At 36.3% G+C, this 24055-nt stretch overlaps 1 protein-coding gene across 3 annotated transcripts in view; it reads right to left on the reverse strand.

Annotated features, from left to right (window-relative positions):
* Far2 (fatty acyl-CoA reductase 2) overlaps positions 1-24055 on the reverse strand; it is a 53404-nt gene that overhangs the window by 23571 nt on the left and 5778 nt on the right. The window contains exons 2-7 of one of the 3 annotated variants that reach the window (XM_026379878.2): positions 19093-19268; positions 15838-16017; positions 5469-5646; positions 3637-3681; positions 1690-1808; positions 914-981 (exon numbers count right to left, since the gene is read on the reverse strand). In XM_026379878.2, coding sequence (XP_026235663.2) covers positions 914-981; positions 1690-1808; positions 3637-3681; positions 5469-5646; positions 15838-16017; positions 19093-19268 — 766 coding nt within the window. Of the gene's footprint in view, positions 1-913; positions 982-1671; positions 1809-3636; positions 3682-5468; positions 5647-15837; positions 16018-19092; positions 19269-24055 lie in introns of those variants that run through there. The other 2 variants (XM_077798242.1, XM_077798243.1) reach the window with 2 other exon arrangements.

Raw genomic sequence — 24055 nt, forward strand, 5'->3', positions numbered from 1 at the left:
CCTCCCAAATGCTAGGCCGGTGCTCTACCACTGGGTCACACCCCAGCCCTCATACTCATTTTTATGAGTTGCTAGTGGAGTGGTTATTCTCACTGAAAGGGGTAAGATATGTTATTTGCACTGAAAGGGGTAAAAATGATTTAGATATGTGTCTAAACAACTGTATATATGGTGTAAAGAGCTCTGATAATAGTAGGTAATTTTATTTTATTTTCACAGAAGTAATAACTTTGCAACTAGAATGGCACAACTGAGCACTCTGAATTAGAAATCATATTCTAACCAATGAAATACACTTGATTTTTGCTTTTACTTTGTCTAGTATCTAAACAACAGCTAGATAGATGATATAAACTTTCAGACTTTCTTCAACATTAAAATTGAATCAATTTCAAGATATTTTCAGGATTACAGTTGCTACACCCTCAAGAGAGGCAAGCTGCATAAACTAATGAGGAATATCACTGACTCAATAACAAAGGAATACTATTATTCGACTTTCCTATATTTTCTCAGTCACGGATTATTTTAAATTCCCAGCAATGCCCCAAGAGAGAAAGGCCTGCGTGGGTTTTTCTAGGAATTGCTTCAGCAGGAAAGAGTGTCTTATCCCTGACATTGTTTGTAATTGCCAACTTTTGCTAGGTTTTATTATTGTTTTTTAAATCTCTGTGGCCAACAGACCCCTTATTCCTTGGAATTGTGTTGGTGTTCCCACCGCTTACTTAGTACACCACAGGATGTTCCAGAGAATGATGACATATTTCAAAATTGCAATCATTTTCTCCCTTTATTAATTATTATTATTATTTTTCTTTCTTCTCCTCCCTGACACATTTCATTGGTCTTGATTTTTTTTCCCCCTCAAGCAAAGACTAGTAGTAATCATATAGTTACATCTAGAGGCACTTACCCATTTTGCCCCAATTACAGGGATTGGTAGTTCCCGATGTACAGTGGTAGATTAAGGTTGGCTTAGGTCTAGAAGATGAAATAAAAATTATATAACAACAAAATGCAGAACTGATGATACAAAGATAAGGGAAAAATCACATCAAGACAAGGTGCCTTAAAAATTCCCACGACTAAAGCAACCTATGCAATACTTTCATCTTTTGTTCTTTCTTTGGGTTAATACACAAAATGGAAGGTGACAAGGAAAATGTGTGTGTGTGTGTGTGTGTGTGTGTATGTGTGTGTGAGTGTGTAAACATGTGTTTATGTGTGTGAAAGAGAGAGAGTGGTGTCAAATAGTTATGATATATTGTGGAGTACATGTGTCTGAGTTTACATAAAAATTTAATTCTGTGTATCCTTTACTAACAATACCAAATGTACAAGCAATCTATTTTTTTCTCCTTTGTATTCAGAAATTTCCCCACATTCTGTGGTCTGGACTTTTGGCATTTACCAAGAAACTGAGCAGTTCAATGAAATATAAAATATGTTGTGATTTCATCAACATTTATATCTTTGCCATAAAAAAGGAAGCTATATTTTAGATGACTGAATATAAAGTAAACATTTTTGGTTATCAAGAATTTCAGGGCTAAGCTATTTAAAGTGCATATTACTTTATAATCAAAGGCACAAGTATTTGTGCCTTCTATAATAAGTGCTGTATTTTTCAAATGTGCCTAACATATTCACCCTCCTCATATCTTTGAGAGCCTGCTTAAGAGCCCATACCTGTGAACTGCAGTGTACCATCCTACCGCTAAGGTGAGATTGACAACTGTATCAACTGGAATTAAATCTGCCACAGCCATTGGGGTAGCTTTCATGGAACGAAGAAATCCTTTTCCAGTCTGCACAAGAAAACAAGTAAAATGATAACACAAATAAGACACATTAAGCCAGGACTTAAGTAGCAGATAGGACCAGCATATAAACACTAGTGCTGTTAGTCAAAATAGTTAACACTGATTCACTGCTTCTAAGTTATTGTTCTGTTTGACCTCCCAGCCTATCCAACCTTCCCAGCCAAATTCATCTCAAGTGCCCACATCTCTGTGTGAGTGGTCCTTGGATTCCTTTTGGGTATAAAATTCCTTAAATTCATGAGAAATTAATATACTTAGTTAATTAACAAACACCACAAATAGTTTTTCATATAAAAATTAATTTGTAAGACATTTTAAGAATTTAGGTTTCCCAGATTTTCCACTGATATTTGTTTACCATTACTTAAATGACTTTGGTTTCTGTTAGTCCTTATTCAATTACAAGCAAAAGCAGTAACTAAAAATTTAAAAAAACATTTATCTGAAAAAAAATGAAAATGAAATTTTACCACTTAACAGAACAATTTTTTTTGGCTTGGGAAAAGACACCACAATTATTTATTTTTTGTCCAATATTTTACTTCAACCCACAGATCATAGATGTTATATAGAAGCAATAATTAGAAATTTATTCATGTTTATAATTTATAGACTTCATGAAGTTGGTTTGCTTTACTTTGCACATTTCTAGCATTGATTTAAAATTATCAGCACTTTCTTATATTCCTAATTCTTTTTCTTTATCAATTTCTTTTTTTTTTTTTTTTGGTAACTAGTTCCCTTCCTTTAGATATAAGGAGGCAGGTGTTAGGAAAATTTTAGGAAATTTGAATAAATGTGCAGCTTTGCAATGTAATGAAACCCACTCTGGGCTCATGTTAAAATAATAATATTATGGGTGACCAAACATTCACCAACTAAATGGTAAGAAGGAAAGAGTTGAAGACAGATTGGGAACAGAAAGAGGAGCTGGTTGAAAATTTGGAACTCGGAAGGCAGTTCATTGTCACTATCTTTAAAAAGTCGTACTTGATTCACTGTCTCGTATTTATATTTTAATTCATGTTGGACTTAGTTTGAGGACTTGTTTGAAGCATGTGATCCCTAATAAGATTTAAACTCGTTTAGATAACTGAATTGCTATTTAGTGCTCTGAAGAGCAAAGATGTAGTTCTGGTTCTAAAGTGTTTCGCTGTGAGCAGGGGAACACTGCACCTCAGCTGGGTCACTGTGAACTGCTAGGAGATGGACACCTGGACTAGCTGTGTTTCTCCTCTCCCAGGGGTTTGTGATTGAAAAAGCATTTCCCATGTTTGCCAGTTTTTACATTTGAAACATCTGCCACACCTTTTTGTATTAAAAAAATAGTTATTGATACATATTTGTACATGTATATGCATAATATATTCTTTATATACACATACCCATAAAACTCTTGCATATTTTAAAGTCAATAATTCAATAATCTTTGAGGGTTAGGTTTTTACGGCATCCTCAATTTGCTGCACTAATTCAAGCCATTAATAAACAGCAGAGGAGGAAATATCCCCATCTGGTGGCAACTAAAGGAAAATTCTTGATGTTCAAAGGTTTTGCAAAATAAAACCCCTCAACAGTAATTGATGATGTCATATTACATGTTTTCCATATGATAAAATTCTCACGGAATGAAAGTGATTCCATATGGTCTCTAGTTTCCAATCAGCAAAACGGAGATACGTTGTTTCAATTATTAGTATAGTAAAATTTATGTTTTGGGATCAAAGAAGCTAAACCAGCACTAAGAATTTTGTTATTATTTCTCCACAACCTTTCAAGAAATTATACATAATTTCCCCTTCATTATACTTACCGCAACAATGAGTCCACTAGGTCCATTTAGGTTATCAACCCAGCCCTAAAAAAATAGAAGGTCTCTATTGGTTACATATTTCAGAAAATTTCTTTATCTTTGGAACATCTACAGTCTAATCTTAATACATATCAAAGAAGAACATCAAAACCCCAGCCAAAAGAATATTTTAATTTAGTATTTCTAAGATTCCCCAAAAGATCAAAGCACTGGCAAAGCATTGACTACTTTCTACACTTTTTCTGATTCTGCAAGGATTAAAATGTTGCAAGTATTGATTTTTCTTTTTCTAAATATTTATATTGGTGCTTATTAGTGGAATTTGTTGTGGCATATTTGCACATGCACATAATTTGGTCAATTTTGTTCCCCACTACCTCCCTTTCTCTCTCCTGCCTTCCATAATTCCCTTCCTCCACTCTATTAGACTCCCTTCTATTTTCATGAATTTCCTCTGCTTCTCCCCACTCCTCTCTCTCTAGCTCCGACATATAAGGGAGAATGCAACCCTGGTTTCCTGAGCCTGGTTTATATCACTTAAAATAATGCTTAAGTTCCATCCATTTTCTTGCAAATGACATAATTTGTTCTTTGTAGCTGAATAAAACTCTTTGTGTGTTTATACCACATTTGCTTTATCTATTCATCTGTTGATGGGCACTTAGACTGGTTCCATACTTTGCTATTGTGAACTGTGTTGCTGTGAACACAGGCATACATGTATTGCTACAGTATAACACTGATTTTCATAACAAGGAGGTATGGATGTTTTCCTGCAGTTTCACACTGTCTCATGAGCTAAACTGGACCTTGTCTTCAATATAGTGATCCGCCAACCAGTTCATCAAACACAACTTTTTTTTTTCCTCATCTGAGGTTGGATTCTAAGCTATGTGAAAACATTTCAAACATGAACTGTAGGGGAATGACCCATTTCTTGGAAAAGTTTTAACAGCTTTGGAGTCCATACCACATATATATTTTTATGTGTTGGCCTGGTTGGAGGTGTTACAGGAAAGATTGTGCCTGGGAAGTAAGGGAGAAATGTCATTTTCCCAAGCCCTAAGCAAGTCAGTTTGACCTTATTATGTCTCTTTCTTTATCTGTAAAAATCAAAATGTGTGTGTATAATGGAGAGGGAAGAGGAAGAATCTAATATTTATTGATCTTTTTCTAGGACCAGGCATTACACAAAACACTACTCAAGCATTGCCTCACTTAATCAACTCTCCAAAGTGAGTCAAATCAACCATGATTTATAGATGAGACAATTCAAAAGTTTGCATTGCTAGTAGGTAATGGAACACCCAGCTCTGAAGCTTCAAAGAGTTTCTCTGAAGAAGATGATATAGTTAAAAGTAACTTTTGAAAGGATATAGCAATAGAGAGAGGTTAAAAATATTATTCCTAAACTGAGAAACCGTGGGCTTTGTGACTCCTTTTTACCTTGGAAATTGCAATACTACCCATTTGGCCATAAAGAACATTCTGACATATTGAAACCATAGTGGGAAAGCCAAGTAATGAAACTATCTCCCTGGAATTTTGAGACTAGAGTTAGTGAGAAGCAATTTAAGATCTCTACCCAACTCTTGGACAGTCAGAGTTAACTCCCAAAGGAGCCTCATGCTGGGTAAATCCTGACGCTAACAAGGAATTTGCTGTAATAAAATGAACTTGTGTTTGATTTGCTGCACTCAGCTATATACACCCTGAGAAGGAGGAGGAGGGAAGGGTGGGGGAAAGGAGAATACAGGAAGGGGGAAGGGGAACATCAGAAAGAAATGGTGCTGTGGTTTGACAGCTGAACAGAGAATCCAGAGTGAGCTCACTGGGAAAGGCTCCTGCCAGGTGGCTCCCACGATGGAGGGCCGGATGATGGCCACGTTCAGGTTGCTGCCCTCTTCCTGCACTACCATCTCTCCCAAGGCCTTGGTGTAGGTGTAAGTATTAGGCCGACCGGCAATCAGCTTGGGAGTGATCTCATCAATGATAGCATCATCTAACCACCTGAAAGTAGAGAAAAAAAAAAAAACATCTAGGAACATATGTTGCACAATAGACCAAAAGGAAAATGTGAGATACAATAAAAAATACTTCCATCTTCTAGTTTGACTTGGGGAATTCAGAACAGTCACAGTATAGCAAGGATGAGTGTACCTGTTCCAGTCATGAATGACAGATGAGCTCTTCACTCTCTTCTAGCCTAGTCTTAGTGAAGTCCCACTTCCTCCCACCCAGATAGATAGATTAACAAATTAGACAGATATGCAATCTACATTTATTACATATAACCTCACATTATCCTCACTTCTCCAATAGGTTCACAAAGACGGTCATTGAACACGTTTTTGAGTACCATTCATGTGCTAGCTGCCATATTCCTGGACTCAAAGCCTCCCTGATCCAGTGAACTTCAGTGGCAGCTCCACTCATTCAGTGTGGTCCACTGAAAACCTAGTGAACCAGACCGGAAGGCTTTAACTTTTAATTTTTAAGATTTTGCTCAATGCCTCAACAAACAAAGCAACTACATTTGGCAGACTTCTCATATGTTTAAGCAAATGAATAAAATGTATTTTGAAAGTCTGTTTAGAGCCTAAGCAAATAATGTGATAATTATTTCTGGAGATCTCTGAACAGAACTCTGAGGTCTGTCAAGGGGAGTGATTATAGTACCCTGAAGCAGTGTCAGTAACAACTATTGAATATTCCTGCTTAAGAGGTGACAGGGGTTGTGAGTAACTGTGCCATATAACATCAGCCTAATCCTTTTGAAAACTATGGCAGAACCATTTTGATAATCCAAGTCTATCTACACTTCTCTACAAGATTAACAAAATTATTGTCAATTAAATATGTAATGTTTCTCTTAGCTAGATGATCTGTTACAGACCATAACCACACTAAAAAATCTTAACTGTTACTGCTTTGAGCACAGCACAAGTTCTTGAGTATTTAAAATCTGTTTGATGTTAAGACTGATTCACAATCACAGCTATGAATTTTAATCACTTTCATTTAACATTTTGGTGGAATGTAAAGATCATCTATAGTATTAATTGTCCTTGCTTTGCTTCTGTTAGTGCTCAGTGTTTTCTGTGTACTCAACTACCTTCTGATTTCAGTTGAATAGGGGAAGGTTGAGAAGTTCCTAGAACTAAAACAACTCCAAATACATACAGAAATAGAGATATTTCAACTATATGGACGCCTGGAATTTGGGAGAGAGTGGGGGATAATGCAGGTGCCTCTCTGTGTTTATAATGATACAGCCATCCTCTGGATGAGGGTGTGGCTCAGCAGCAGAGCACTTGCCTCACATATGTGAGGCACTGGGTTCGATCCTCAGCACCACATAAAAATAAATAAACAAAATAAAGATACTGTGTCCATGTATAACTAAAAATTAAAAAAAATATATACAGCCATCCTTTGGTATCTGAGGAGGATTTGTTCCAGGACCCCTGCAGATACCCCAATTCATGGATGATAAAGTCTCTTATATAAAATGGTGTAGAATCTATATATAAAATATACACATTCTTTTGTAGACTTCAAATCATCTTTAAATGGCTTATAATATATAGTACAATATGAATGCTATGTAAGTACTCGCTACACTATATTGTTCAGGGAATATTGTTTAGTGACAAGAAAATATTCTTTACATGTTCAGTACAGACACAGCTTTTTCCCCAGACATTCCTGATTGGCAGTTGGTTGAATCTGAGCTTGAGGAACCCTCATCACAGAGGACACAGTGTCTAATCTCATTTGCAAGTGAAGAGTGAGTCTACTGACCTAAGATCACTCTCTCTCCTCTGCAAAAACATGCAGATTACAAAAACCAAGTTCAGAAGAGCCTAATTTCAATAAGCCTGTAAAGAAAAAGATTCTAAGGAAACATTAGAATCCAGCAACCACTGGGAGTCTGTGTCACAGAGCTGCTGTCAGTGATGTAAGAGTACCTGGAAAAGAGGACACAGTGGGCTTTACAAAGTTTGATGAGTAGCTTTACTTAGAAATACTGGCTTCATAGATTTCTTAGGACACAAGTACAAAAGAGCTTGTAGCATCCTGTGGATGGCCCACCTCTACTACTCTTAGCTCCACCTGTGTTCTGTTGGAGTCCCTCCATATTTACTTGTGAAAAGAGGCAACAGTTCCATCTGTTCTAAATTCTCAAGTTATCACCAGGACAAACAGAAATCTTCACAACTGCACTTAAAGCTATTTGATGAAACAAAACAAGTCAAGGAAACTAAGGCATTCTTATTTTAAAAAATGAAACAAGCATATATCTACATAGGTAATAGTGGTTTTAAGGTAGGTTTTCTAATCCCACCCAATGAGCCATCTATGTCTAGTCTAGTTGCTTCCCAGGTTCAGAGAAGATTAAAATGACATGTAGCATGTGGTTGAGTGGAGGCTCTTGTCAGGACCTACACTCAGTTCAACTCTGCTGCTACTGTTCTCCATTTGTTCTTAAAGCAGCCAATAAATCATCATGGAAGAAAATACTATATAAATCAAAGTACATTTCTGAAAGTAACCAAATGCTCTTCACTATACTCAAGGCAGTATTTTAAACCCATGGGTCTCAATTCTAAACTTCTACTGCAAAAGAAGTGTGAAATTATTGAAAATTTTGGGAAGCAATATGTGTGTGTCTATATGCACATAAATACACAATCTCTTCTAAATTATACTATCATTTTTGCTTTGAAACAGTGCTTCAACATCGCGAAGACATTAATAATTTCATTACACACACACACACACACACACACACACACACACATACTAACTGAATGAAAAAAAACAAGAGAAATATATATTTCTCCCCTGATTTTCTAATGTAAATGCAGGGCAAATCTAGAAGAATTTCAGGAAAAGCTTCCAGCAAAATCCATGGATGCACTGCTTCATGATAATGTTTGCTTCCTCATCCTCTAGTCTGGGTTATGTTCTTTCCTTGATTATTACAATTATCATGCTGTGTGTTTGCTTACATGGATAGTGAGTCCAGGTGAGCAGGGTTACAGTGTGTTTGTGTCTAATTGCCTTTCTGCTCTAGATCTGGTAAATGGATGCTCTTCCATGTGGTGGTCTTGAGCAGCCAATTTATATACTGTATAAGGTTTTTGGAAACAGAGATGGATAAAGACAGGAGAGAGCAGCTGAACTCAGAAGGAGATCAGGTTGTAGGGAGAATGTGGGGGAACTGGCTTAAGAATAAGTGCAAATATTTTATTTAGAAGAAGGGCATTTTTTAAAAAATGTGAGATGGAACTCATTGAGCCACATCTCCAGCCCTTTCTTATATTTTATTTAGAGACAGGGTCTCTCTGAGTTGCTTAGGGCTGCACTAAATTGCAGAGGCTGACTTTGATCTCTGATCCTCCTGCCTCCACCTCCCAAGCCACTGGGAATACAGGCATGCACCATCACACCTGGCTGAAGAGGGAATTTCTGAGCCTAAAGCCTGAGGCCTCTTTATTTACCTCCAGATATTTATTGAGGACTTATCTTGGTCCAAACCTGGACAGACTTAAAATTATTCTTGTTTGGTAGGAAACAATTTAACTGTTCCTATTAGAATTTAAAGTCTAGCACTATTAAAGTGTGCAAGATTTGCCTTTTTTGGCATCTAGATGCTTGGATGCCACCTTGAGGCCATGTCTTCCTGAAAATAAATGCACAAGTGCTAGAATTCATTTTTTACACTTCCCCTGAATAGATCACATTTTTCAGTGTTAACAACAGGTCGTTTAACACAAAGGCAAAATCTACTTTCCAATATCTGACCTCCTTTCAGGCTTCCCAAGAGGCTGTTAAGAGGGTCATTGCTAGTGGCTGCAGGCAGCTTTATGTCCCTGCTTCTCACGAGCCACCCACCACACCTGTACACTGGCCCAGCTGACTGCCAGCAGCACTTGATCAAGAACTCCATTTCTTATTTATATGGATGATTAGCTGTGTCTTCTGGTGCCTGGGCAGCTTCAGAAATATGATTTTTAGCGGATGCAAATCTACCAGGAATTTTCATTCAATTTGAGCATGTAGAAATCAAAAGACAGCAGAGGTTGAGGAGAGCAGGCAAAAGAGGATCGTTAGAATACAAATGACCCCCATTTCAAACAAAAACTGCTCAGTGAAAAAGCTCTTTAAGGCCCTACTCCTCAAGCTTTCTAGCTCACAAATAAGAATTTCACAAGGCCACTGATAAGAATCTAGGTTCACAAATACTATCTTAGAACCACTAAGTCAATCTTCAAGGGCAAGAGTCTGATACTCTGTTTTTAGTAAACTCTGGAAATTCGTTTGTTAGGCAAAGTGGGGTACCACTGATTTAAAATTCCTTCACCACAAATATAAAGCATCAATTAATAATGATTTGAATACAGTAGGACTAATTCTCAAAAGCTATTGCTTCTTGGATTAAACATTTCAACAGAATTGGGCTTTAAAAAATTAAATCCCTCGTATTAGAATGTAAGATGTGACAATCCTGCCTTTTCTAATCTGGCTGCTCATTAGATATGTACCCCCATATGCAAAGCAGTGGCCGTGCCCTATGGGGTCTTCCTTGCAAACAAAATATACGTGTTTTTTATGTCTGTTGCTGGACCCTAGTTCTAGTCCGTCACACCGCTCCATCTTAATGATGGGTTTTCCTGCCTGTGGCTACTGCCTGTGCTAATCCACTGCCTTCCCTCCTCTCCCTAGACCATGATAATATTCTAAAGCCCACTTTAATCAAAGGCTTTTCTTGATTAAAACAAACAACAAACAAGTCGCGCGCACACAGCTTCCCTTCAATGGATGCCCACTGCCTAAGAATTAAATACAATGTTTCTGCTTGGTATTCAAAATCTCCTGAGGGTAGCCCCAGCCTACCTTCCAATTTGATCCCTAACTGCCTCACTACACATAGCACATGTGCAGCTATGATAGACTTCTACCATTTCCCAAACATGCTTGGGGGTTTCTTGCTCCAGTTGCTCTGCCTGGTGTAAGTCCCCCACTTACTCATCCACACGGGGGCTCTCCTCTTCCAGGCCTATGTCACATGCTTGTCCTCAGACACTCTTTCTACATCGCCTAAACTCCACCAGACCTGGTATGTCCCATTTCTCCCACCACACCACATATGTAATTCTACCCACGTTCTATGTGTTGGATGCATGCTCCTTGAGGGCACAGTCTGTATCTTACAAGATCACCTGTAAGTCTCTGGCACCACCAGAAAGACCGTGGCCTTCAGGATGATGTGGCCGTGGGTCAAAAATTACATCTTGGATTTACCGATTGAGAGACTTTCAAAGTATTACCTAGTCTGTCTGAGCTTTCTGCCCATTCCTTAGTATGGCAGTGAGGACAAGATCAACCTGGCAATGCTCCATTGAGGAATTAAATGTCCGTAGCTTGTTCATGAAGCTGCTTGGTAGTGGCTCATCTCCCTGCCTTCCCTTCCTAATGCATATTTACTAGTTTTATTTTGTACGTTAGCCAAAGCAGTCAGTATTTATGGATCCGTTATTAAGTTCCTAACTCTAGTTACTTCACGTTTTTACACAAGTGCAAAAGCCTTTTTTTTTTTTACTTCTTTGCTAGTTTCATTGAGATAGTTACCTTGACCTGAAAACTATGGAAAACACCAACCACAAAAGCCTATCTTTCCTAGTCAGTCATGTGCATTTTTAAAAAGAAACATTCTACTTAAACTGTTATTCTGGAAAGCTCAGATTTCCAGGGCAATTCCAGATCCTTTATACACACAAGTTTCTAAAGGTAAATATCACGAAATATCTAGAAGCTGGTATAAAGGTAGAGTTGAGCTAGAATGGTGATACACGGTCCCACGACAATGTCTGCAGGGATGAGGGGCAGCAGAAAACAGCAGGCAAGAGGGCAAAGAAAACCAGTTGCTGGTCACTGACTAATGGCCCTGCCTGTCATGCTAATTAAAAGTATTACTAACTCCTAGTTAAGTTTTATTAAAAGCATGTTTATACCAACATGCTGAAGTTCTTGTACTGACATGATCAAATTTCATTTTTCTGGAATGGTCCAGGACCAGAGTAATTCTGGAAGTTTCCAGAAAGGGGCTGAAGGAAGGGAACTGAGGCTTCGCAGTCCAACGCTGTTTTTTGGACAGTAAAAGGGGTGAATTTGAGTGAGGAGGGACCTGAGATGGTGAAGGGTGGGGCAGGGTTGTAGGTGTGGGGGTTAGGCTCCCACCCCACTTCTCTTTCTTAAAAACCCTGAGCTCTGTCACTCTGGCTTAAACAATTGGGAAAGCTGTCGGAGGGGGAGAAAAATACAAATTCTCTTTTAGTTCCCAGAACTGGAAATAGAAACCTAAAAATCTTGGAGAATAATTTTCTTTTAACAATTACTAAGTAGAGAAGAAATCAGAGAGAAATTTCTTAAATCTCACTGATTCTGAATTTAGATGAATTAATATAGGTTGCACATCCCTAGTCCAGAAGTCTGACTATGAAATGCTCCAAAATCCAAAACTTTTTGAGTGCCAACATGATGCTACAAGTAGAAAATTTCTCACCTGAATTCATGTGGTAGGTTACAGTCAAAATGAAGACACACTAAATGTATTGTATAAAATTACCTTCAGGCTCTGTGTATAAGATGTACATGAAACATAAATGAATGTTGTGTTTAGACTTGTGTCTGATCTCCAAGATAGCTCATAATGTAATTGTAAATATTCCAAAATCTGAAAAAATCTAAACTCCAAAAAACCTAGGATCCAAGTATTTTGGAGAAGAAATATTCCATCTATATTTACTCAGAATAACTTTGATGACATTTGTTATTCTAAAATTTCAAAATTTTCATGTAATATAGGAGTTGTTGAAATAGTCACACTGAAAGTTTCGTTGTTCAGGGGTTGCTAGGCTTCATTTAAAGTATTATTCAAAACTCACAGGTAGGTTTAATTAAAAGTGTAAGAAGAAAAAAAAAAGCAATCCAAAACAGGGTGAAGTATGGCAGTAGAGATATTTTACACATAAGCTCCACATCCCAAATATTAGCTTGTTATGCAATATTGTCAATTCTTGCTTCTTTCCAAAAAACAAGAATCAGCCAGAACAGTGGGAAGGATGATCATCTAATGCCATGGAAAGCTTTTCATTCATTCAGGAAATATTTGAGCCCCTACTATGTGATGGTACTGGATGTGCAAAGAGCAACAAGAGAAACTCTCTTCCTTTGAGAAGCTCATTGTCTAGTGGAGAATATAGACAAGCAACCAGATGTTTATAAATGACTGTGTTAATGGCAATGATAAGGAGGAACCCTGGGGCCTATGTGAAAGAAGCCTCCGCCAGGGGGCGTCGGGGGAGAGCACTGGGGTGCCAGTAGGACTCACCAGGGAGGCAGAGAGGGAGCAGGCTCTAGGGACAGAACCATTACAGAGATGCCTACCTATCTCTATCTATCTATCTATCTATCTATCTATCTATCTATCTATCTATCTACCTACCTATCTTGCTGCATTAACTTTGGGCATCAAACTACACCTGCCTTTCTCCAACTATCCTGATAAACTTTGGACTCTGAAATATCCCTTTGCACCAGTGAAGCAAATCACCATTTATTAGCAACTTAAAGTAACCTCCAGATCCTTTAGATGACTTTCACTTTTCTTTGTCCTGGATATTTTTAAGTTACAGGTAAAAATATCTGTTCTCAGACCTGAAAGAGATAAAAATGTTTGCCCTGAGGGAATAAACTTTTGATTTAGCTAAAGTTTTTAAATATATATGTATATATACATATATATATTTGAACATAAGTACTGTATTGTATGAAGTTATAATGTGACAAATTCACTGTAAAATAGTCATTTTTCCCTGCTTTAATATTTTTTATGTAGAGTTTTTTAAAAACTGAGTTAAAGATGATAAAAATGGAGAAGAATGAAGAAATGGAAAACAGAAATGGACTTATTTTGACACTGGGGCAGCATCCTAAGAAGAAAGTGGTTTCTATCAGTTGGCAAGAGAAATTATAGAGACTGCACAATACAGCAGTAAAGAGCCCATCTCAGATGAATATGTCAAGAGACTGTCACCTTCAGCCAGATCTTTGAGGAATTCCTATTCTTGATTAGTTCTTCTTTACTAAACATTTGGCTACACTCTAGCACTGTAATTATTACTTTATATAACTTAACACGTGATCACAACTATAAGATAGACCCGTGTTACAAAAGAAGGAACTTGGATTCAGAGAACCAAGGAATTTGCTCAAAGTCACACAGCTACTATGTTAAGTTGAACTCATACAAGTCTGATTACAAAAAATTTTCTCCTGAACTTTTTATACTGTACATTATATTTCCTTTAGCTAGTGACAATACTGGTGTTATTAAGAAGTGAGAAATCAAGTCTATGGTATTCCCAAGTATCTTATGCAGTGCTAAACTATTAAACAAAAGGTTTCTTTAAGAATTTTCTATCTCCCTTCCCCTTCAGCAATATAATCCCTACCAGGGAATAAAGGAACTAGCAAGGACAGGAGCATGTTTTTGTGTATGTGTGTGTGTGTGTGTGTGGGGGGATACCAGGGGTTGAACTCAGGGACACTCAACCACTGAGCCATATCCCCAGCCCTATTTTGTATTTTATTTATAGACAGGGTCTTGCTGAGTTGCTTAGTGCCTCTCTAAATTGCTAAGGCTGGCTTTGAACTCGTGATCCTCCTGTCTCAGCCTTCAGAGCCAATGGGATTACAGGCGTTCACCACCATGGCCAGCTGCAAGGATGTCCCACTTCATTCAATAATGAATGATGATAAAGAATCAAATAGATATATGCAACATTTTTTTATCCATTCATCTACTTAAGGGCATCTGGATTGCCTCCATAGTTTAGCTATTGTTCATTTTGTTGCTATAAACATTGATGTGGCTGTGTCCCTGTAGTATGCTGTTTTTAAGTACTTTGGGTATAGACTGAGGAGAGGGATAGATGGGTCAAATGGTGGTTCCATTCCCAGAATTCCAAGGAATCTCCATACTGCTTTCCATATTGGCTGCACCAATCTGCAGCCCCACCAGCAATATATGAATGTACCTTTTCCCCATATCCTTGCCAACACTTACTGTTGTTTGTCTTCCTAATAGCTGCCATTCTGACTGGAGTGAGATGATATCTTAGAGTAGTTTTGATTTGCATTTCTCTAATTGCTAGAGATGATGAACATTTTTTCATATATTTGTTGATTGATTGTATATTCTCTTCTGTGAAGTGTTAGGTCCTTGGCCCATTTATTGATTGGGTTATTTGTTTTTCTTGGTTGGAATTTTACTCAGCAATAAAAGAGAATAAAATCATGGCATTTGCAGACCTATCTACCCCTCTCCTCGATCTATACCCAAAGTACTTAAAAACAGCATACTACGGGGACACAGCCACATCAATGTTTATAGCAGCAAAATTCACATTTGCAGGTAAATGGATGATGCTGGAGAAGATAATGCTAAGTGAAGTTAGCCAATCCCCAAAAAACTAATGCCAAATGTTTTCTCTGATAAAAGGAGACTGATTCATAGTCTAGATGAATTCTAGATAGGGCAGTGCCGCAGTCTGGCTGGGCACAAAATCAAGAGCCACTCAAGCAGGATATTTTTGAAACTGCCGCCAATGCCCTGTACTTGCCCGGGAAGATTGCCGATCCACACACGCGGCGTTCTCCTGGAACCCCAGAGGAAGTTCCTCCCCCGAAATTCCCTCCTACTGCACTTCCCCAACCAATGGGAACTCTCCAGGAGTCCCTAGCAGGCTGAGGTGAACAGCAGGAGTCCAATATCCATAAGAATGCAAATCTTAACATAATCATATCATCTCCACGGCTAGCTGGCGTCACCTTCCAACCAAAAATGCCATGCATCATATTACTTGGCTGTGGCTCTTAGCAGGGCAGGGGAGTGGGAGGGAAAGGGAAGAGGCAGGGGGTTAGCAAGGATGATGGAATGTGATAGACATCATTATCCAAAGTACATGTATGAAAACACGAATTGGTGTCAAGATACAACCAGAGATAGGAAAAATTTGTGCTGTATTATGTGTAATAAGAATTGTAGTGCATTCGCTGTCATTTAATTTTTAAAAAATAAAATAAAAACAACCAGCCCACTCCTCAATCCCTTCCATTGACCCAACTTACTCCATGGATTGGATGATTTTTTTTGGCTCCACGGAGCATGGATAGATGACTTCGTCGATGTGCTTCAGGTTGCAGTTGGAATAGGCAGTAGAGATGTGTATGAAGGCTTCAAGCTTTGGCATCTGACTGGCGATATGCAAGAGCTGCTGGGTGGCAGTGACGTTAAGTTGCACAGCATGTCTGGAAAAAATTAAGCAGCAGGACACATGATGAATGACACAGCATCCCCCTGCTGTGATTGTGCCTACTCCAATAACTAGCATATCAACAAGGCAGCCATGGAGGACAAGGAGGGAAAGGATGGGTCATGGCTACAAGCTGAAGACACTGGTTGGTCCTGCTAATGCTGTGATTTGTGCACCTGAGTCCTGTTCCTTGAAGCACGGAACATGTTGTGCTTAGGGGTTACTTGGTTCTAATCAACCAGAAGGAAGATCATGATCCTCTGAATTCATAAATGGGCTTTTACAAGCAGCCATTAAAAGAACAAAAGTACATAAATTAAGATCTAATTCAAAAGGTTAGAAATTACAAATAAATTGTGGATTTTTTAATGAATAATGTAAGTTGCTACTGTAAAGATCCAGGTGAGACATGAAAATTGATGTCAAAACCATAAATTGTAGCTAATAGAACACAAAGCTCTATAAACACAGTATGTGGTGATAGTGACATAGTCACTATCATAAAAAATAAAAAATCACTATCAGAAGCACATGGTTTATCTAATATCAGGAAACCTATTACTCTAATTTAACTCAAAGAGAAAACAACTATATAATCATTTATATATATTCTGAAAAGTCTTAAATTGACATTTAATATCTATTCTCTAATTTAAAAAATTTACTAAAATGGAAATAAAATGATTAAACAATGTACATCTCAGTTTGCTGGTCAGTGTCCTGCTTAATGGTGAACAGGTGGGAACACTGCTTTAAGGGCTAGGAAGATGTCTATAATCACTCCTCGTACTTGATATTGTTGTGAAATCCCAGCCCTGCAGTTAGAGAGGAAAATAAAATCAATGAACAGATGTAAAGGTTTGAAAAGGCAGTCATAAAAAATCACTATCAGGTTATATAATGGCATATTTGGAAAACAAACAAAAAGAGCTTTTTTAGAAGATAATTCAATAAAATGTCCCCTTATAAAAATTATATAAAAAATCATTAGCTTTCCTATATATGAACAAAACTTAGAGACAACAATGTAAGAAAGGGACACATTCAAACTAGACATTTTTTATTAAATCAAATTAATCAGAAATAGATATATAAAGAAAATGTTAACATATCATTAATGGGCTTGATTGCCAAACTCCTGTAATCCCAGTGATTTGGAGGCTGAGTCAGGAGGATAGCAAGTGTGAGGTTAGTCTGGGCAACTCAAAATAAAATAAAAAGGGCTGGGGATGTAGCTCTGTGGCAGAGGGTCCCTGGGTTCAATCCCCAGTGCCACAAAACAAAACACAAAACTTAATTAATGAAGTAAATGAAAAGACTATTTTAAATAGGTGTTCTAAATTAATCTACATATTCAAGTTAGTGCTAATTAAACTCCCCCAAAATTTTTAAAACCTTGTAAAAATTATTTTAAATGTAAACATGAAGTACAGTCAATTGAAAATAGTCAGAAAATTTGATTTAAAAAGCTGTGCTCTGGAGTGCTGGGGATGTGGCTCAAGTGGTAGCCCACTCGCAGGGCACTGGGTTCGATCCTCGCACCACATAAAAAAATAAAATAAAGATGTTGTGTCTGCCAAGAACTAAAAAATAAATATTGAAAAATTCTCTCTTTCTCTCTCTCTCTCTTTGAGTAAAGTCTATCTTTAAAAAAAAAAAAAAGCTGTGCTCTGGAATACTTGCCCTAATATAATAAATATTACAGTAATTAAAACTGTGTGGTATTGGCAAAGAAAGCCTAAGAAAGAGTCTAAGGAATTGAGCACAAGAGTTTCATTTCAATAGAATGTAAATAAACCATTTAATAAACATTGTTTAAGAGCTAACCATCTGGAAGAAAAAAAATAGCAACTCTACCTTCACATCTACATCATTTTTCCATTTGTAGATTTTTTTCTATTACTGTATATAGTTAAATTTTAAATGGATCTAATATCTAAATGCAAAAATAAAACTAAAAATACAATAGAAGAAATTATAAAAATTGTACAAATAATAAAGATTTAAAAGACAAATGAAAAATTGCTAAAATATTATGCTGAATTTTCCAGGAAACCTCAAAATTAAAAAGAAAAATGTTTCAGTAGAAAGCAGGAAAAAGAACATGAACAGGCATGTCACAAAGGAATAAAATGTCAATAAGCCTATAAAAATTGTCGAACTTTCCAATCATCAAAGAAATAAAAATCAAAACATACAATACCATATCTACTATCATAGTTGCAACATTAAAAAAATTAAGAAATCATATTTTGAGTATAAGAAACAAGCATTCATGTACACAGGAACAATGTTAGGTTTACACTACCTTTTGACGAGGAATTAGTATTATATGTAAAAATGTAAACTTTTCATAACCTGGAGACATCTAATATGTATCTGAATATTCTACTTCTATAAATTTACTCCATAGAGAGTACACAAAGAGTTAAAAATAATCTATACACAAATATATAGACAAATATACATACTTATAAACAAAGATGTTCACTACAGAGTTGTTTATAATAATGAAAAATTAGAACAATTAGTTCATCAATACAGAACTGGTTGAGTATATTACATATACATACAATGGAATGTCATAATCATTACAAATTGTAACAACTTTTTTTGTGGTACTGGGAATTGAACCTAGAGGCAATTTACCATTGAGATACACCTCCAATCAAGGTCTCCTTAAATTGCCAGGTTGACCTTAAACTTGCAATACTCCTGCCTCAGTCTCCCAATTATAGAATATTTATTGAAAATGAAAGACATCCAAATTATAAGTAAATAGATTGTAAAATATCATTCTCAATAGGATGCCATATTTTTGTAAAGTTAAACATCATATAATAATAGATGTAAAAAGAAAAGTTGGACTGTATGTTCTCTACAATAGGTGGTTGTCTCTGGATGATGGGATTTTTGAGATTTGCTTATTTGTATATATAATTTTTTCATTGAACAGCTGGGTTTTTTGTTATTTTTTAAAATATTTCTTACAGAAACCATAAAGAAACTTACATGTACATGTGTACATGCATACACACATGCAAGCCATGAGGGGGAAATGGAAAGGTACCTCAGTGGGTCGTCAAAGCGTACAGTGGCCGCGCAGTGGAAGATGATATTGACAGAGGACAGGAGTTCCTTCATGTCCTCTTTGCTGATGGCTAAGTCCTTCTGAATGAGATCTGCATAAATAGGTTTAATCTTCTCATGCACTTTTGGACAAACTTCTTTGACTTTCTCAAATAGCTGAAACACAAACATAAGTCAATAGACAAAGATCATCATCATCTTCATCACATCATTCTTGTTTGCACTGACTTGTTTTACTATAGTTCTCAAAAACTGGTTTTAATCATAATGTTAACATCACCCAAGGAAGGTGTCTGCCTGCTCAAGAGCCATCTGTTTTCCTTCATGCAGTTCAGTTTAGCAAATTCCTGCTTCTCTTGAGAAATATTTGAAAAGTCAGTTCCATTACCAAGAAGGTGTGTACTTGGAGCTCTTCCTGGGGTGGAAGGAGTGACAGTAAGCAGTTATCATCCATGTCCTGCCTTGATCGTTCCCATTTCTGGCAGCTTCAAGTTTACATGTGGTAAAACTTTTAACCTTGGCTGGAAAAATAATTGTTTTCAGTGTAAAAATTACTAGCCTGTATCACAGCCTTTACAAATAACTAGAATAATTACCCGGGACTTGGTTAACTGGCTCAGATTAACAAGATGTCTTAGCAGCACAAACATGATTAGAATATAAGAAACCCACCAAATTTGTAATGAGTGAAACAAAAAATCTTATGTAATCTTTTTCTAAATATAAATAGCAGCTAATGTCTAGTAAGAGAATTACATGAGCTCAGGTACTTTGCGGGGGATTTTAACAATTTTTTTTAAAAAATTCTAGTTTCTTTATAAAGGGAAAAAAGTAGTAATTTTGGCTTTTATTACATTATTGAAATGTAATCTTCTACACAGATTCTTAGATTAAATTGGTATTTTCCACTTTCTCAGAAACACAATTTTAATAAAAATGATCTTTCTTCTGACTTATTTTGATAAATGGGATTTTACTGTAGTATCTGAATGGTAAATGTTTAGAACAGTTAAGAGTAGAGAAATTGGTCAGTGGTTTTTAAACATAATGTAGTAGTAACATACACAGTCCTCTTCTCCCCTTTAACTCCCAACCTATGCTTCTCCCCTCCATTACAGATAGCAGGCTTCTCCCCTCCATTACAGATCTATCCCAGGATGGGTAATAAAAAATTGAATCAGGTCGTTAAAGAAATCACGTCTCATTTGTATCAGGCAAGAGCAGGTTCAGAGACCATCCTGGGAACTCAGTGAGGATGACTAGGGAAAGGAGTCAAATCTGTATGCTGCCCTGGCTGGTTAACACACTTCTGTCTTTGAGCTAACATTTTTCTACACTGTAGAATCAGTCCTTTGGTGTTACTGCAATTCTGAAAATAATTTAAAAGTTAGGTCAATCCTCAGTGGGGTTTTCTGACATCCGGGATTGATAAGATTATTCAAGTATCCTAGGCACAATTTCAACAAAGACATCATTCTGGCTCTTCCAGAAAGATCTTTAATGGTTCCTTTAATCTTGATCAGCATACTAAATTTGTGCTTTCATGGTCAAATGTTGACTGTACGAAAAACACATGTTGGATATTTTTGGATAAGTGCATGTGAAATTTGTACAATTTCTCTTTTTTGAAAAATTTGTAGAAAGCTCCTTTTGAGCCGACGTCATAGATTTTATTCACTGGACATTTGTTTAAGGTTCTGTGAACTCCTTCAACTTTGGCTTGTGATGAATCCCTGCCCTGGAGAAGGATCAAGAACTGGGTGAGGGATGGAGGTATCATATTTCTATAATGCTTTTGAAATAATGTAGAGACCTCGAACTTGGATTCTTAGTCAAGTAGTTATCCACATGACCTCACGTAGGAAGAATCACAGGCATCTACTTTCTGGGGATCATTGAAGGTAATTATTCATTTTCTAATCATGAAAGTTTTTCATTTTACAGAATCCCAGTCTTCAAATGTAACTATACTAGTTAGTCCTAAAACACACCAAAAACTTTCTTAATATTTTTGATTTTTGAAAAAAGGATAAGATACTTTCAAATTAAAGCAATCTCCGTGAAATATCTGGTGTTGCAAAGTGAAAGAGACTGTAACAGAATTTTTAATGTGCCGAGTACCAGCAAGCAAATCAATGGACTCTGTAAATTGGCTCTAATTTGAGAACAATTAAACACAAATAAGTACATGTACATCAAAGCAAAACCCCATTATGCTCAGTGTACAGCAAAATTTCAAAATGTTGGGATTGTGCTAGTTTGCAATTAATTCCCATAAAATGTAAAGGATTAATCTGGAAGTTTTTATTGCTTCAGTGAGGACCATTTCTATAAGACTATAAAGCAGCATGATGTAGTATGTTATTGGCCTTTTCTTTGCAGGTGTTTAGTTCAAAGTGATTTTTTTTTTTTAGTTCAAAGTTAATTTGTTTAAATGAATTGGTGTACCTCTTAGGGATTAATTTTATGCCTTTTAGGAACTGCTTAACAGCGATAACCTTGAAAGAACTCAAACCATTTCATAAAATGTTATCTTCGATGGTCTGAAACTGAATCATGTTCTGTGAATGGAGGTCACAGTGTGTGACTCTGCACAAGTCATTGTCCGAAGCTCCCCACTGTATTTCATAGATGATTTACTTCAGGGGAAACCAAGGGCTTATTGAGCAATTCACATTTTTCCAGAAAAGATGATGTGAAGAGTCCAGTGCAACCTGCCAAGCTTTGCCTGCTTATATAAATCCACTTCCTGGTGACATCATTCAAAAAACTCCTCCTCTTCTCCCAAACCTTGAATTTTGTCTGGCATTCTCAGAATTTGCACTGCAAACATGGTACAATATAGTTGTAGACCTTCCCTTGTCTAAAGACTGTAGCTTAATGGGAAAGCCCAACTATTTCTGATATGCTCTCAATGAAAACTTTTTTTTTTTTAAGAATCTGATCTCACAATCATTCTTAATTAACTATTAAGAGTGATGTAGTTAATTAAGAGTGAAGTTTTATTTTCCAGGTATGGATATTGTCTTCTTGATGTTATCTCAAGGAGTTACTCAGAGTAGATTATTAGTGATTTAAGTGATTTATCCTAAATGAATAAATATGGGCCATCATTGTTGTAAAAAGAAACACCGTTAAGGCACTAAAAAACCTCAGAATTTCTTTGGACTTCACAGCTGAATGATTTACATATAACTTATTATCTGTTACAGTGGCAAAGAGCCACTGGGTCTTTTGAAGTCAAGCCATATTGAAGATAGCAATATAGAAAAATCATCAATCTTATTTAGATTTGTTTTTCTTTAAATATTTATTTTTAGTTGTAGTTGGACACATATATTTATTTTATTTATTTATTTTTATGTAGTACTGAGGATCAAACCTAGTGCCTCAAACATGCTAGGAGAGTGCGCTACCACTGAGCCACAACCCCAGCCCCCTAGATTTGTTTTTGATACAATGGAAAGCTGATTGGCTTATCATTAAGTGAGCACATTTTTCATAACTAAGACACTAAGCAGGCAGTGCCTACAAACCCTGAGTACCTACAAATTGAAGAGCACTGGTCTGTGGTGAGTGAGCATGTTCAAAGAAAACACATGAAATCTGCCATGGTTTCCTTAGAAGCTCTTTAGATTTTTTTAAAAAATATTTTTATTAGTTGCTGATGAACCTTTATTTTATTTATTTACTTACATGCAGTGCTGAGAATCGAACCCAGTGCCTCATATGTGCTAGATAAGAGCTCTACCACTGAACCACAACCCCAGCCTAGAAGCTCTTTAGATTTTGTGAAATATTAGAAGATAATTGGAAGATATTAGAAGATAACTGGAAGATATTAAAAGATAATTGGAGGATATTAGAAGATAATTAGAAGACAAATGCATGGAATCAAATTTCTAATAAAGTCAAATATTTAGCTCTGATAAACAATTTTGAAACTAAAAATGAACTGAACTTATCGGCTGTCATAATTTTGAAAAATTCATGACAGCTTTGTTGCCTTATTTACTTGCTTTTTAAAAAGATAGGTGTTTCATTTTCCCCACCATAACAGTATAATATGTTCATAGTAATTGTATTTGGAAAACTGGAAATAGATTACTGTTTTTATTTTTTCACTATTAAAGAGGGTTCTTTTTCCCTTACCATAAAAGTAATATGCTTATTATAACTGTAATTTGAAAATGCCAAAATATAAAATTAATCCAAGAGTAATCTGAGCATTTAGGGTAATTAGTTGAGATTATAGTGAATATGGATATGCATCCTTTTTTACACTGAACATATTGCAAGCATTTCCTCATGCCATTTACTATTTTATAAAACATGATTTTTAATTTAGGCCTACTAATCCAACACATGTATGTATTGTTGTTTGTTTAATCATTCCTCTGTTATAGAACATTCAGATTGGCTCCAGTTTTTGTTATTATAAATAATACTGAAATAAATATATTTGTATATTATTTGTGTGTTTCTGGTTGTTTTCTTAGAGTACCACCTTAATTATCTTTGATAAAGTCCTCAAGAATTTATCATTAATTCAGATACTTCTCCCTCTATTGATGTCTCTTTAAGTGCTCAGAAAATACTTCAGAAACTTAGTCATAAGTATGAAAATGAATTCTCTTTTATGATTCTTGAGTCTCACTTCTGTGTGGCAAATGGATTTTTTTTTTAAAGTTTGTTTCCAAAGTATCTCATTCTTAATTGTCTCTCTTTGAAAGCAAGGAAACAGGAAGTGAGAGGTGGTAGCTATGTATACCATGAAAGGAAAAGAATGAAGCAGATGTATGAATTTTGATAAATAGAACAGATGTCTTTTTGATCATATTTCCTGAGGACAAATTGGTAACATTTTTGTTTATTATATTTGAAAGAAAAATTTGCAAGCCTCCTATGCCTGACAACAGTATGTCTACCTACCTTTAGGAGCA

Source organism: Urocitellus parryii, chromosome 5 (genome assembly GCF_045843805.1).
Source record: "Urocitellus parryii isolate mUroPar1 chromosome 5, mUroPar1.hap1, whole genome shotgun sequence".
Classification (NCBI taxonomy): Eukaryota; Metazoa; Chordata; class Mammalia; order Rodentia; family Sciuridae; genus Urocitellus; species Urocitellus parryii.